General features: G+C 40.7%; 1 protein-coding gene across 1 annotated transcript; it reads right to left on the reverse strand.

Moving 5' to 3' along the window:
• Positions 1-1,073: 1,073 nt before the first annotated feature.
• LOC123456657 (melanoma-associated antigen B5-like) lies at positions 1,074-2,152 on the reverse strand. The gene is given in 2 exon segments (XM_045140520.1): positions 1,074-1,160; positions 1,163-2,152. Coding segments are annotated over 2 exon segments (1,077 nt in total).
• Positions 2,153-17,483: the final 15,331 nt, after the last annotated feature.

Below are 17,483 nucleotides of genomic sequence, written 5' to 3' on the forward strand. Positions count from 1 at the left end.
AAAATAGATTTCTTCTTTTGAAGTTACTGAGTAGCTGATAATTTTATGGAAGGCTAAGAAGCCCAAAACTTAGTAATAATGAAGACATCTCTGGTCTCCTTAAGGAAGGTGTTCTTTTTTCCTTTTCTTCCTTCCTTCCTTCCTTCCTTCCTTCCTTCCTTCCTTCCTTCCTTCCTTCCTTCCTTCCTTCCTTCTTCCTTCCTTCCTTTCTCTCTTTCTTTCTCCTTCCATTGTTTGTTTGGTTTTTTTTGTTTCTTCCCTCCTTCCTTCCTTCCTTCCTTCCTTCCTTCCTTCCTTCCTTCCTTCCTTCCTTCCTTCCTTTCTCTCATTATTTCTCTCTTTCCTATGAGAGATGGCTTCCTGGAAGAATAATACAGGGGTGTGTGTGGGGGGGACTTTTGCTTTGGCTATTTGAAGTCCTATAACTCTCCTCAATGTCATGGCAATGCATAATATTGGGCCTTAAATTTTAGGCTTTCCCTTACAGTGCAGTTTTCCACTTAAGGAACTTATCCTCAATGTTGTAATACATCATCCAAGAGTCTGTCATTAATTCATCAATCCCATGACCTCATATAGTTCACCATACAGCTTAATTTAAAATTACATCATACAGTATTGACTTACAGTTTCTCAAAATTCAACTTGCTTTGCCTCAAGAAATTTAACCTTCTTCTACGTCTTTTCACTCTGCTGTAATTAGTAGATGATACCTTAACATTTTCCTTATGATTATAGCTTTCAACATCTACAATTCTATGAACAGAATCTGGATATTTTCCTGGGTATACTAAGTTCTCAAATGTCCAAAAGAGTAGGCATTCAATGGATATTTATGAACAGGAGGGTCAGTGAGCAAGATCTATGACTATTAAAATATAATGGTCCCCGTTTTAATAATATAAGTCATACCAACCTATAAAACATTCAATTTTACATACAAAAGACATGAGAAAAAGTCATTGTGATCACCTTTATTTCTTAGTTTTTCATTGCGCTATTTCTGAAGTTCTTTGATTCTTCCACGAAAACCCTTATTGTGATACCATATTTTCTTATCTTTAAATAAATTATCAGATTTTATTGGGGTATAAGAACCTAGTGGAGATGAACATGGATCTGTTCTGGTGATTGTAGTACGGCCAGGACTGGCTACATTTTGTTCTTGTGCCTTCTGGGCCTGCTCTCTCAAAGCTTCTTCATAATGTTCTGAGAAATCACTAGGTTCAGCATTATTTGCTTTGGCTATAAATTCTAGAACTTTCATCTTGTCAGTCTCAATGTAGGCTCTCGGACCCCATAGGAATTCATACTGTGGAGGGTCACTGTTGGACACCTGCCGATACTCCAGGTACTTCAACCTCACGAAATCTTTTTTGATGAGCTTCTTGGGCTCTCTAAAGATGTAGTGCTTCCTTCCAGGATATACTCCCATAATCTCTGTGAATGCCCAGATTTCTTCCTCAGTAGCAGAGTTACCATTCATAAAGATCATGCCCAGGAGAGTCATGAGGAGACCAGTCTTGGGTAAACCCTTGCCAGGACAAACTCTCCCATTGTTGGGGAGTTTCAGCTGGCTGACAAGGTTATATAAGTGTTTAGTAGAATCAATTTCTTTCACTTCAGCTGCAAACACAACCTCAATTCTGTCAGAAGCTCTCTTGAGGATCTCAGGAAATTTGTCTTTGTGTCTTGGGCCAATAACATCTAGCAAGTCTTCCTTGGTAATGAGTTGTTTCGCTTTAAATTTGTACAGTAGGAACTGCTCCACAAAGGTAACAATCTTAGCTAGACACTCACTGCATAGATTCTCAGTAGAAGATAGGTAAGTTGAGTAGCCAAACTTTTCCTCTTCAAATCTGTTATCCCCTTCATGACATCTCGTGGCAGCAGCATCTTCAGAAGTAGTGATTGTAGATGGGACACTGCGAGGCTCCTGGGAGGTACTACGTGACTCAGAAGCAGATGAGTTCTTGGGAGTAACCTCATGCATGGGAGTGGATAAGCAGAGATCCTTCATTCCCACTAAGTTCTTAGAAGTATCCTCAAGCACAGGAGTGGATGAGCAGAGAGAATGATCCTGTGTTGCACTGTGACCCTGGGAGTCATCTCGGGTATTGTGCCGTTTCTTCTTCTTATGACCCCTTGGCATACTGGCTGACGTTAGGATCCGAAAACAGGCATGTAAGGAAGAGAACAAGGGATGAGCACCTGATGAGAGATGTTACAAAAATATGCGTACCTTCAACATGCAAATTTCACCATGGGTTTAAGGACAGTGACAATTTCCATTTCCTGTGGTGAATCTTTACGAATCAATCAGGCTCCCATTCTCCAGATCACTCTGTTTCTTTGGAAACCTGCAGAGGAAAAGGAAGTAGAGTAACCTTAGTCTGCCACCTGCCAAAACCTTTCTACTTATCAACTGGTGCCAGGTCATGGGAGCCTTCTCCTCTTGTGTTTTGTAGTTGACATTAAAAATCTCCATGGGGGCTGGAGAGATGGCTTAGTGGTTAAGCGCTTGCCTGTGAAGCCTAAGGACCCCGGTTCGAGGCTCGACTCCCCAGGACCCGTGTTAGCCAGATGCACAAGGGCACATGCATCTGGAGTTCGTTTGCAGTGGCTGGAGGCCCTGGCGTGCCCATTCTCTCTCCCTCTCTCTATCTGTCCCTCTCTGTCTCTCTCAAATAAATAAACAAAAATAACAACAAAAAAAAATTTTAAAAAAAATCTCCATGGTTCCCGAGATATTTAAATTAAGAGACAGAAAGGAAAGGAGCTCTTTACTTTTCCTCTCTGATTTAGGAGTCTATGGAGCTAATGATAGGGAGGGGATTATCTGTCCTGACCTCTTTGGGATCCCTATCCCTTGATCGGGGTTCTTACATTAGTATGTAAGGTTAAGGGCCTCAAAGTCTCACTCATCTACAACACCTAACCTGAATCTCCCCAAGATACCTTACATACCCAGCAAGCACCTCATGGACTAGACACTAGGATGGATGGGGAGGGAGGGGATGGCATCGAAGGGGTGGGAAACACTAATCTGGACCCAAACGGCAATGGTACCATAAAATTCTACTTCCTAAAAGGCAGACCAAATGGCTGAACCTTCACTAGACCCTTATAGGAAACACCTGAACTACAAGACACTGGAGAGGGTAGGATCAAGACTAACCTAAATCTTCTACATCTTCCCTCCCTCCCTCTCCCCCTCCTCTCTCTCTCTCTCTCTCTCCTCTCTAACTCTTGTATATTAGTTATGTTTTTTCCTCATTTTCTTAGTGGGCACTGACCTGTAACCCCCACTACCAGCTTGGGGCTATCATCCACAATGAGCTTTTGATCAGAGAAACCTGCAAGGTTTCCCAACCCCTCTTTTAATTGCAACAGTACATTCAGTCTAGTGTTCTCACTTCCAAATACCTGACTTCAATCACTAGTGGGAACCTCATCTTGACAACCCAGCCATGAGTCTTCCAGGGCTAAAACAAGGGCAAGGCCCCATTCTTTGTTATCCCACTTACTTAATTAGTGCATCATTCCTTCAAGTCTTCCTTTAATATTTAAGGCCTAGTATGGCCTCAAATTCCTCTTTTCAATCTCCTCTCTGTCTTTTGTGTCCTAGTAATGAAGCCAAAACCACTGTGAGCCCCAAGGGTGACAGAAGAATCATCCCTGAAAATTCCTATCCTTGATTTCCTAAGAGGAACATGTTCTAGGACATACCCACTGTTATAGGATATGGGTTTCTCTCTGCCATCAGGAAACTTACTGTGGCTTCTGGAAATCTTCTCAAACTGACCTTAGACCATAATGATTTAGGCCAAGTGCCTCACACTTTTGTGACACAATAGAGGTAAGTATGTCACAGTATGCCACCAGTGTCCAGGTACTCCAGAGCTACTCTCTGTGGTCCTCTGTGTGTCCTTATTGAGGCCCTTTCCTTAATGCCTCGCAGGGACAATGACCCCTTCTTTGCTTTAAAAAAGGCTCCTCCTCAGTGGCTGTATCCTTCACATTCCTGTGTCACTGCTTGTAGAAGTCATTGTGACAGCGCTGCATCAAGTGTTCCAGTGTACGATGGCAAAATCAGGCTCTCTGTCACCTAAGTTATCTCTAGTCTGTGATGCTTGGAATGTCACTCAATATTCTGTATTTCTGGCAAGCAGAGGACAGTTTTCTCTAGTCCCAAATCTGAAAGCCTCATGTTAACTTTGTTATGCTTTGGTGCTCTAGAGAGATAAGTCAGAAAATGCCACTTAGGTCTAACCTGTCTGTGTCTTCTTTGAGATATCATCGAGATTTAGAATCCTGGGTTGGAGAGATGGCTTAGTGGATAAGTTGCTTGCCTGCAAAGCATAAGTATCCAGGTTCAGCTCCCCAGAACCCATGTAACGCAAACCCACAAGGTGGTGTAAGAGCCTAGAGTTAGAATTTACTGGCTAGAGATCCTGGAGCGCCAATTTTTGCTTCTCTCTCTCTCTCTCTCACAAATGAAGTAAATAAAAATGTAAGATATTTAAGAATTGTCTCTTAGGGGATTTCCATCAATCACAACCAGAGAACCGTTCCTTAACTCTCCATAAACCTGTTTCCCATTTCTTACTATATTCTACTTTATTCATTAAGTGATACAGAAAATAAAAATTGTACACATTAAGGAGATAACAAAAATATTTTATGTATGTAAGCATGCATGCATGTCACAAAGCTTAAATATATTAAACATATAAATGTCCTCAAACATCTATAATTTATTTATGATCAGATCAATTCTTGTCAACATATTATGTTAGAGCACATCCCTGTAGGTATATCTTTTTAATGATACTAAGTTTATGGTCATTACTAGCCCACTAAATATTTTTTGCATTCTTTGCACAGTCTCTTGAGTCACACTTCCTGAATTAGAACAAACAGTGTTTCCTGTCCTAATAAGAACCTATGCTAGTGGCAGCTACAGATGCTACCCCAGATCCCTTTCAGGGAAGGAGTCAAGAGGCATTGCCCCAAGATGTGTTACAGAAAACATGGGCCAAAATTTAAAACATCTCTGGCAGCCAATTCTGTCATTGGCCTCTGTTGTAGACTACAGATCTGCCACCTGATCAGGGCACTGAGAGACCAAGGAGAAGTAATGTGTTGCTTCTGGCTTCTGTGACCTTGCTTACTGGCTGGACAATGGTGCTGCCATTTAAAATCAGATAGCCATTTTGGCTCAGATGAGGAACTAGCTGACTAATGTGCTATGTTTGCTTCTGTATCCGTGCTTGCTTAGCTATAGGCCCCCCTTGATTCCTGGGAAGCCTCCAATTCAAGGACATTCCAGAGATACCTAGCCACGGAGGCTCCGGCCTCTTGCAAAAGATAAGTTCTGCAAACAGCTCTTGCAATAGGTTCTGCAAACAAGTCATTACCTAAGATAAGTAGGCTGGAGTTCCCACACGTGCCCTCTCTGAAATTCCCACTCTCGCCCTCTTAGAACCAAATCATTTTAGAAGTCGCAATATGATGTAACCTTTCCTTTATAAACCCCTTTCCTCTGAGGGTCGGGGCTCTCTCCCTCACTACGGCTGTGCCGGACTGTGTGGACGGAACCCAGGCCTAGACTTGCAATAAAGAAACCTGTTGCTTTTACATTCGAGTGTCTCGGCTTCTGTGGCGGTTCTCTGGGTGACTCCTGGGTGACCGGGGGACGTGGCTCCTGGTCAGGCGTCTTGAAACAACAGGCACGTTCATAAACAGTTGCAATTTCTGTACAGATTTACAGACACTTGCTCTTACTCTTAATATTGTTTGTATTTTACTCAAATTTTTCATGCTCGAACTCAGTTACAGCTATCAGTATAACAGATAAGTATTTAAGTATTTAAACATGTGCATAATCACTTGTAAGCCAATAAATATGTAAAGAATTTGAGGATCATTGGTATCTTTGCAATTTGTCTTCTCTAATTAATGAACTATGTATTTCTGTTAGTGATTCATTTTACTAAGTCTACATTTGTATAATTGTCTCAAACAGAATATGCACATTTTAGCAGAGTTTTCTATGGTGAATTTTTTTTTAAATTTTATTTATTCATTTATTTATTTGAGAGTGACAGACACATAGAGAAAGACAGATAGAGGGAGAGAGAGAGAATGGGCGCGCCAGGGCTTCCAGCCTCTGCAAACGAACTCCAGACGCGTGCGCCCCCTTGTGCATCTGGCTAACGTGGGACCTGGGGAACCGAGCCTCGAACCGGGGTCCTTAGGCTTCACAGGCAAGCGCTTAACCGCTACGCCATCTCTCCAGCCCTCTATGGTGAATTTTTAAATGTTATTTTCAAGCAGAGAGAGAGAGAGAGCAGAGACAGAGGCAGAATGGGTGAACCACCACGGCCTCTAGCCACTGCAAACAAACCCCAGACACATATGCCCCTTGTGCATCTATCTAGCTTACATGGGTACTGGGGAATCGAACCTGGGTGCTTTGGCTTCACAAGCAAGTGCCTTAACCACTAAGCCATCGCTTATGGTGAATTTTTAATATCGTTTCTGTTTCAATAGCTTTATTGTCCATTATTTATTTTTTCAATTGCTTGTGAGATTTTCACATGCATATATATGCATTTCAGCACTATGTACCATATATCATCTTCTCCTATCCCTCCACCAACCCAGTGTATTCGCTCTTCTCATCTCCTACCAGTTGCTATGTCACAGAAGAGAATGACTCCCCCTCCCTAGCAACCTTTAACAACCATTAGCTCATTAGGGAGTGGTCTCCCAAACCCCTCCAGTAGAACCGAATGTCGACTGACCCCATCCAGCTCTCACAGTTTTTTATTATTCTTATCTTCTGCAAGGTTCACTGAGCCCTGGGAGGGATGGTATATATACATACATACATATATATATATATGTATGTATGTATGTCTCATTTAGGGTGAAGCTCTCATCGGTCACTTGTTTACAGCACTTGACAAGTTATGATGCTCTGTATTGACCCACTGTTCCCATAAAACATAAATAAATAAAAAGCTCATTTTGGAGTGGATTTGGGAGCAGAACTGATCTTTGTATAACAGATAAGTATTTAAGAGACAGTGTGATAAAGTATCTGTTTAGGAATACAGCAATAGCAGGCCATACATTCTCCTCAGTCATGGACTTTTGACTTAGTTTTCAGTAATCAGATGTAAGTTCTCTCCTGTGAAGGCAGGCCTCAAATTAAGTGAAAATACACCCCCATAAATGTCATGCCACTATTGTACCAGAGTGAAGATTATACACTGTGAGACAGTAGTAGGTATGATTGCAGGATGAAAGGCTTAATGGTATCGTTGATATATTTTCTACTAGTACCTTCCATCATAACAAAAGCTAGCCAGCAGGAGTGAAAGTTCCACCTCAACTCCAATGTACTCTATGTCCCACACCCAATGGATATTATGTTTTCAGCAATAGGGTCTTGTCTCTCAGATCTGGTAGGCTACCATGAACCATGACAACAGTCTGTTTTACTTTGGGGGTCTTGGATTCTTCCATGTCCACCAATTCATTGGGATGTGTCACATGCCTACCACTGATGTTATTGTTTGATAGCTCATGGCTACTAGGAGCAGCATTAGCCTTTGGTGTAGGGTACCTCCATTCATTCCGACATCATCATTACTTATTATTTATGTATTTTAAGTTTACTAAATAAGTTTTTATAATGTTTTGATTTTACTTCTCCTAAGCTTTGGTGAACCATCCCACCCACTCCCTTTTCTTGCACATCTCCCTGCCTTCATTTTTGCTTAACACTTTCCAACTCTATTATCCCTTCTCTCATTGATTTCATTTCACTTGTGTTTCATTGTCTTCTCCCCTTAAGATCACCAGCCGTTTTATTACTTTCTGCTCTCTATGGAGAGTCCAGTTTTATTCACAAGTCAAGAGATATGAATCTAGGACCCATACATGAGGGAGAAAATGTGGTGTTTTATCTTTTTGAGCCTCAATTATCTCAAGCAATAGAACTTTTTTCCAGTTTCATTTATTTTACTTCAGACTTTATGATTTTTTTTATATATATCTGAAAAATGTATTGTTCATGTGGTAAATTGAATGTTTGGTCCCATAGACTCAGTTTATTTATTTATTTTTGTTTTTGGCTTTTCGAGGTAGGGTCTCACTCTAGCCCAGACTGACCTGGAATTTGCTATGGCCTCAAACTCATACCAATCCTCCTAATTCTGCTTCCCAAGTACTGGTATTAAAGGCATGTGCCACCATGCCTGGCTGACTCAGTAATTTTTGAATAAACTGTCTACTTGAGCCCCTAGCAGGCAGATCCCTGATGGAGAGGACATGTCACAGTGGCCAGATCTAAGAGTCCAGTTCTAAGGTGTGTTTGGAGGTGGATCCAAATTCTAGCTCAAAGGTGTGGGTCACTAGCCCTTGCAAACAAACCCCGGATGCATGAGATACCTGTTGCATCTGGCTTTATGTGGATACTGGGGAATCAAACTAGGTTCCTTGAAAACACCTTAACTGCTGAGCTACCTCTCCAGCCATAATACAAAGTTTTAGATTCCAGTTCACCATATTCAGAATGGCTGTCATCAAAAACAATTGACAAAAAATGCTATAGAGGATCTTGGGAAAGAGGAATACTTATTCATTGTTGATAAGAGTGTATACTAATGAAGTGATGATAGACATGAGTGTAAAAGAACCTCTAATAATTAATGTGCTGCCATAATGCACAGCTATACCACTACTGAGCATATACTCTGAGGACTATATTCCTACAACAAAGATACGTGCATGTCCTGCATTATTCATATTAGGCAAGATAAGGTATTCCTAGATGCCCATCTACTGATGAGTGGATAATGAAACTGTAGTACATTTACACATGGAGTTTTATTCAGCCCTAAATAAAATGCAATTGTGAAACTTGCAAGAACATGTGTTGGCCTGGAAAATGCAATATGAAGTTAACCAGACAGAGAAAGACAAATATTGCATGTCTATCATATGTACATCCTAGCATCTAATTACACACACACACACACACACACACAAGTACGTGTGTGTGTGTGTGTGTGTGTGTGTGTGTGTGTGTGTGTGTGAATTCTTGTGGGAGTGAGAGTAGACAGAGACCAGAAAATAAGAAAAAGGCCTTTGAGAAGGGAAAATATAATAGAGATTATAAAGGAGGAGGGTTGGTGACAGCCATACAGCAATACAACACATGGTATTTGAAAGTGGTACAGGAGACCCTGGTCCCAAGACAAAACAAAACCAACCAACCAAACAAACAAACCTAAATAAGTAAATAAATTAAGCTTAAATCAGAAAATGTCTGATGACTCGGGTATAGTTGTTCAAACTTGTAATTCTAGCACTTAGGATGCTGAGGCAAGAGGGTTACAGTAAGGGCAAGGCCATTTGGTTTGTACAGTGAATCTATGTCAAAAATAAAGAAAAATTCTGACTATATATTCAAAAGCTTGAGTACATCTGAATACAAAAACCCAAGTATCAAATGTTACAAGGTACATAATCCTTAACATGAAATACTTGTTATGGAAACTAGATTTAGGTTGTCAGATATTAAACTTTGGAAAAGAAGGTATGACTTAAACAGAGATGGTCAGAACATTTTTTATAATATAGCTCTGATAGCAGTGATGTACATATAGTGACAAAGTTTTTTAAACTATTTATTTATTTATTTATTTATTTATTTAAGAGTGACAGACAGGCAAAGAGAGAAAGAGGCAGATAGAGAGAGAGAATGGGCATGCCAGGGCCTCCAGCCACTGCAAACGAACCCCAGACACATGCTCGCCTTTGTGCATCTGGCTTACGTGGGTCCTGAGGAATCAAGCTTTGAACCCGGGTCCTTAGGCTTCACAGGCAAGCACATAACTGCTAAGCCATCTCTCCAGCCCCAAAGTTACTTTGTTTGTTCATATTTTATTCATTTGAGAGTGACAGACACAGAGAGAAAAGCAGATCAGGAAAGAGATAGAGAATGGGTTGGCCAGGGCCTCCAGCCACTGCAAAGGAACTCCAGATGCCTGCAGCCCCTTGTCCATCTGGCTAACGTGGGTCCTGAGGAATTAAGCCTTGAACCTGGGTCCTTAGGCTTCACAGGCATGTGCTTAAACGCTAAGCCATCTCTCCAGCCCAGTGAGAAAGTTTTGACTCTAGTACTGATGAGATGATTCAGATTTTCTCAAATAAACCTTCATACACTTGTTACCATCTTTATTGGTCAATATTTCATTGCTACAAAAATATAGCTGAGTGAGGACATAGTCTGGCTCATACTTTCAGAGATTTAAGTCTATAGTCACTTCCCACCATTACCAGGGAATTGTGGTGAGGTATAATATCATGAACAAGAGGGCAGAGTGAAGCATTTGGCCTGGCAAGCTGCTTCCTTCCTGGTGTCTGGGAAGCAGAAAAACTAGGGAAAAGTGTCCAGAAACCAGATATCCCTCTTAAGAGCACAGCCATATGGACCTAATTGCTTCAACTAAGCTCCACTTTCTAGTTTCCTCCAAAACCTAATAAAGCCTTCAAGTTTTGAATTCTCTTTCAGCTTGGAATCAGTGGATTTTTCCACTGACTAGATCAGTGCCATCATGAGTCAATCAGCTCTCTCTCTCTCTATCTCTTTTTGTTTTGTTTTGTTTTACAAGGTAGGGTCTCACTGTAGTTCAAGCTGACCTGGAGTTAACTATGTAATCTCAGGGTGGCCTTGAACTCTTGATGATCCTTCTACCTCTGCCTCCTGAGTGCTGGGATTAAAGATGTGTACCACCATGCCCGGCTCTCTTTCTCTCTTTTTAACTCCCCCCCCCCATGGGAGAGACAGGCAAAGAGAGAATTGGCATGTCAGTGCCTTGAAACACTGCAAAGTAATTCCAGATGCATGTGCCATCTTGGGCACACTGTGACCTTGAGCACTTGTGCCATCTTGTGTGTCTGGCTTATGTGGGGCCTGGAGAGTCAAACATGAATCCTTAGGCTTGGCAGGCAAGTGCCTTATCTACTGATCTATGTCTCCAGCCACAATCAACCCTCCTTTTAATACTAAAGTGGTCAGTATTATTTGTTATTGCACATATTATTTATTATTTGTAATATATATATGGAATCCTATCGTGCCAGATGAAGCATGCCTTAAATACGAATATAATTTCTACTTTCAAAATATAATGTAAGATGTTGGAGAGATGCCTCAGCAGTTAAAGCCACTTGATAGCAAAGCCTGATAGCCTGAGTTTGATTCCCCAGTACCTACATAAGTGCAGATTTCAAAGTGACACACCCATCTGGACTTGGTGGCAAGAGGCCCTCGTGTGGCCGTTTCCTCTCTCTCTCATTGATCTTAAAAAAAAAAAATAAAAAATCCCCTACCTGTCAAAGGTTTGAAACTCTTTTAAAACCAGAGGCATACTAGAAACAGACAATGTTTGGCAAATATGACCAAACAACCAAAGCAATCATACCCTTTGGAATGTGCTTATTTTGGGTATTGTGATGGTTACTATTATGAGTCAGCTTGACCTGGCCACAAGGTACTCAAATAATTTAGGAAACATTATTCTGAGTGACTCTGTGGCGGTGACTTTGGTGGATCTTACATTTAAATACAACGACTGAGTAAGGCTATATGCCCTCACTAATGTGTGTTCTACCATCAGCAGAAGAATAATCATAACCCTCAACTGAATAGGAGATAATTTATCCTGCATGACTACCAAATAGGACCTGATGATGGTTTTATGGGTGTTTGTGTGTGTGTGTGTGTGACAGAGAGAGAGAGAGAGAGAGAGAGAGAGAGAGAGAGAGAGAGAGAGAGAGAGGGAGAGAATTGTTTCCTCAGAGCCTCCAGCCACTTCTATTGAACTCCCGCTAACTTGTGGGCCTGTGTGACCTTGTCATTGTGTGCATCTGGCTTAAGTGTGATCTGAATAGTTGAACTCAGGTCCTCAGCCTTCATAAGCAAGTGCCTTCACTGTTAAGCCATCTCTCCATCCCTTTTCCAGCTTTTTCTTTGGAATTACACTATTGGAACGCCTGGGACTTCTGGTTAAGGGTACTTCAATCTCAATCGCTTCAGTGGGGTTCTTGCTATTTTTCTCCTTTCTGGTGGCTCTTGGTCTCTCCTTCTTCTCTGGTGTGTCTAAGAATAACCTATATTCCTTCACTTTTCAGAAGAAAAGTATATTTTGTTGAGGCATTGCTAAAATCCCTACCTAGGCTGGTTTGGCGTGGCTCCTATGCTGTCATCTTACCCAGAAGTGACAAACATAATTTTAAAACATAATTTATGAAGCTACAGTTGTGCAGACAATTTTTTAAAATTTTATTTATTTATTTATTTATTTGAGAGCGACAGACACAGAGAGAAAGACAGATAGAGGGAGAGAGAGAGAATGGGCGCGCCAGGGCTTCCAGCCTCTGCAAACGAACTCCAGACACGTGCGCCCCCTTGTGCATCTGGCTCACGTGGGACCTGGGGAACCGAGCCTCGAACCGGGGTCCTTAGGCTTCACAGGCAAGCACTTAACCGCTAAGCCATCTCTCCAGCCCCAGACAATTTTTAAATTTAATCCATTTTATTTATTTATTTGGGACAGAGAGAGGGAAAGAGAGAGAGAGAGAAAGAGAGAGAGAGAGAGAGAGAGGAGAGAGGTAGAGAGAGAGAGTGATTATTGGCATGCCAGGTCTCCCGGCCACTGCAAACGAACTGCAGACATATGTGCCACCTTCTGCATCTGGCTAACATGGGACCTGGAGAATTGAACCTGGATCCTTAGGCTTTGCAGGCAAATGCCTTAACCGTTAAGTAATCTCTCCAACCCTGTGCATACAGTTTTGTGTAACAAATACACTCAGGTCATTTTGTTTTGATTTTAGATTTTTAGCTTCACCTTCCTTTTGTAATTGACTGAATTGGCTGCAAATTCAATCCTCTTGAATTTGAATGAGTTCCTTGTTTACCATCTGATGGACTGTCAGTATTTTGGAACCAAGTAGAATTAGGTGTTCCCATCCAATACCACCTTACCTAAGATGTAATAAAGGGTTTCATCTCCAGCAAGGTGGATGCTGCAAAGGTGAGCTTGACTTGGGCGTGGGCATGGCAGTGATGAGTGAACTTTGCCTTTGCAGAGTGAGGTACTCCTGCAGAAGCTTGGGTGTCTGGAGTGCCCCTTCAGGGCAAAAACCAGAAACATATGGGGCTGGATACATTCCCAGCCTTCCACTGGGAGGCATTATTAAGATTTATTATATTTATTATTAGGATTTATTAAGAGTGGTGACTACCCTTTAGGATAAAAGTTGAAACTCCTGCCCATTGTTGGCTCGTATTACAATGAACTTCACAGCATAAAAAAAAAATAGTTACTATAATCTAAAAAATGGAACCTGAGGGTAGTTCTCATGTCTATAATTCCAGCACTTAGGAAGCAGGAGTTCAAGGTAAGCCTGGGTTACATAGTGAGTGCCAAGCCAGCCTGAGCTACAGGTGTGAGAGCCCGTCTCAAAAAATTCATAAAATTAGGCATTGTTCTGCAAGTTAAGCATTGTCCCATGAAATCAAGCCTGTATTCTTCAGCTTGTCATAGTTCCCAGCTTTCCCTTTGCCTCTCAATCACTGCCAGATTGTGTGTGAGTTGCTCTGGTACTTTTTGTAGTTAAAAGATAGGTAAAATCCTTGTGGTAGTCTTTATTAAAAGTAAAAAATTGAGAAAATATGCAACTTGCTTAATTTCAAGAAAAATACTCCATCTTCCTAGCTAGTTATATAAGAAACTTGCCTGGCCCCGCAGTCTTGGCTGTGTACCGTTCTTTGCAAGGTCGAAGTGCTGGTGAAATGTTTGAACAGCTACAAAGAGCTATGTTATTACAAGGGGCTTTTAGGTGACTATGCAGGTTGTTGTGTTTCCATGTTGGCATTTTGTTTTCATTTAAAGCGTAGGATACTTTGAGAATCAAGATCATCCTCTGTTACATACAGATTTTGAGGCCAGTCTGGGATACATGAGTCTCTACCTCAAAAAATAAAGTAAAATGAAATGAAAGATAATCAAAAGCTCAGGTAGCACAATCAATAATGGTAAGGACCGGGTGTGGTGCCTCACCTTTAATCCCAGGGCTCTGGAGGCTGAAGTAAGATCACCATGAGTTCCAGGATAGCTTGGGCTACTGAGTGAGTTCCAGATTATCTTGGGCTAGAATGAGACCTTGCTTCAAATAAAATAAAAACAGCCTAGTACAAAATGAAAACCTACCCAACCTAAACCTAGTTCAAATGTTACCCTTAGACGGCTGAGCGATTACTTTATTGTTTTGACAATGTGTGGTTTTAAAAACAAAAATTACATTAAATATTGAAACCTAACTCACACATTTTTTTTATTGTGAACTGTTCTTTAAGAACCTATTGCATATTAGTCATATTCCCATCATGTTATATTCCCTTTCCCCAACCCCATTCCACTGAGGGCCCTGCCCAGTGGCATTATCAGTATTCTTTATGGGGCCATGAATAGACCAGTATCCAGGGGGATGCTACTGAATTTCAAGGCTTAAAACAAGAAAAATGTTATAATAATTTATGTTATTTCAAAATTATATACATTAGAGTATTTTTGTATTTTTATCATATATTTATGTAGGTAAATATATGATTTTAAATCAGTGCTTAAAATTGATAAACTGCTTTATTTTAGCTCAGCATTCTAAAACATTTACTATTTTGTTTGTTTTTCATCATCCTTTTATCTCCTTTGTCCAAAATTAACATATACTCTTTCTCTCCCTCCCAGATGAATAATATACCATGGTCTACAAGCTTATATGCTCTGTATAAATAACCATACATACCTTTGTATATAAGAATAAACATTTCTGCAAATATTGATGCTATAATGATGTCGTCATAGTGATAGTTCCCAAGGGTCTAAAGATGGAGTCAAAATGAAGGAAGAGGCCTGGAGAGATGGCTTACCTGTTAAGCGCTTGCCTATGAAGCCTAAGGACCCCGGTTCGAGGCTCGATTCCCCAGAACCCACGTTAGCCAGATGTGCAAGGGGGCGCATGCATCTGGAGTTCGTTTGCAGTAGCTGGAGGCCCTGGGTCACCCATTCTCTCTCCTCTCTCTCTCTCTCTCTCTCTCTCTCTCTCTCTCTGTCTATCTGCCTCTTTCTCTGTTTGTCTGCTGTCTATCTTCCTCTTTGTCTGTCTGTTGCTCTTAAATAAATTAATAAAAATAAATGAAAAAAAATTTAAAAATGAAGGAAGAGAACAACAGCAGCCTGATTGATGCAACTTTAGATGTTTATATTCCCTAACCCCTAATCCTCTGACCATAGTTTCCAGCTGATCTTATCTGAGAGATAGCTGGCTCCTCTCCTGATGGCACCTCCTCCTCCTTTTAATCTCTGTCCCTCTGACTATCTAGCTTCTCCATTTGGTTCCTGCTGTTCCCTGCATTCTTCAGTCCTTTGTCTTCTGTATCCTCCACAAAACAAAGAAAAACCTATAAAACCCAAACTATCCAGAGTTCCCCCCAGCTGTTCTCTCTCTTTCACCTTCTGTGAGAATGCTAAACACAGCAGTGAACAAAGAGAGACCAGCTTTTAAAATAAAGTAGAAGGGGAGGAGAAGCACCTAATGTTGTTCTCTGACCTCCACACACACATATAATTTGGTATGTGTTCTCTCTCTCTCTCTCTCTCACACACACACACACACAATGAAACATCAATGGACTCAAACTACAAACAATGGCATTTATAAAAATATACAATGATATATAGTCTAATGATACATTAGGTATCACAGAAGAAAAGATCAGTGAAGACATGAATTTTCAAACTGAAAATTATATTTATATTGAGTTTTTAACAAAGATCTCACTGTAGTCCAAACTGACCTGGAATTTATCATATAGTCTCAGGCTGGCCTTGAACAATTATCCTCATACCTCTGCCTCTTGAGTGGGGGGATTAAAGTACTATATATTTTTACAGCACATTCACATATTGAAAATAAAACAAAACACAGCTTTAGCTAGGTTTGGTGGCACACAACTTTAATCCCAGCCCTTGGGAGGCAGAGGTAAGAAGATCACTATGAGTTCAAGGCCAACCTAAGACTACGTAGTGAATTCCAGGTCAGCCTGGGCTAGAGCAAGACCCTATCTTGAAAAGTAAGCAAGCAAACAAACAAACAAACAAAACAGAGTTAAAACAATGTTCATTATATGCTGATTTTATTCACTTTTAAGGAGGTTGCTAATTTTACTAAGAATGGTGCAAACTCATCAATTTTGTTTTAACTGTATTAGAATTATTTGGTTTCAAGAATTATATCCACAATTATCTGAGTAATTAAATATTTAACTATGATTAATAGTAGAAATATCAGCTGCATATTAGACAAAGTCGTTATTATTAATACCAGAGGAAAAATATTAACTATAAATAGCTCAAAACAAATGTTTAGTTCTCAAAGATGGTTGGCAAGAGCTGGTGATGTGGGAGAGCATTTCTCACATATGCAAGGACCTGGATTCAAACCCAGCACCACAGAACAAGAAGAAAGAAACTTCAAGCAAAACCAGGCTTAGCAGGTACTCCAGGAGTCAGGTTGCTCTCAAACTGTGGTTTCATCAAGTCAACAAAGGCTCTCCATGTTTCCTTCAAAATGCAAAAAGAAAACATAGTCATGGTAGACAATCTCAAATTCTTATGACTAGAAATGACAAAAATCTTGCTTACTCATATTTCAGGGACAATAAGAGGCACATGATTATTTCTGACAACAAGTAGAGTTTGAAAAATGGTCTACAAATTTTCCATAAAATTGCATAGTGTGCTTAATAAAAGAGCCACAGTTAGGGCTGGAGATATGTCTCAGTGGTTAAGGGTGCTTGCTTGAAAGTCTAATGGCCTGGGTTCAATTCCCTAGTGTCCCCATAAAGCTAGATGCACAAATTGTTGCATACATCCGGAGTTCATTTGCAGGGGCAGGAGACCCTGGCATATCTATTCATTTTCTCTCTCTCCATGCAAATTAATAAATAAAATATTTTTTTAATTTTTTTGTTTATTTTTATTTATTTATTTGAGAGCGACAGAGAGAGAGAGAGAGAGAGAGAGAGAGAGAGAGAGAGAGAGAGAGAGAGAGGGAGAATGGGCGCGCCAGGGCTTCCAGCCACTGCAAACAAACTCCAGATGCAGGCGCCCCCTTGTGCATCTGGCTAACGTGGGTCCTGGGGAATTGAGCCTCGAACCGGGGTCCTTAGGCTTCACAGGCAAGCGCTTAACCGCTAAGCCATCTCTCCAGCCCAAATAAAATATTTTCAAAAGAGCCTCAATTAGAATTTTCAGAGGAACAAAGCTCCTCTTTCCTTGAAATTATCTATTCATTTTGAAAGCCTATTAAATGGCAACTAAGAGCAACATTCAAAT

The sequence above is a fragment of the Jaculus jaculus genome, chromosome X (genome assembly GCF_020740685.1).
Source record: "Jaculus jaculus isolate mJacJac1 chromosome X, mJacJac1.mat.Y.cur, whole genome shotgun sequence".
Lineage (NCBI taxonomy): Eukaryota > Metazoa > Chordata > Mammalia > Rodentia > Dipodidae > Jaculus > Jaculus jaculus.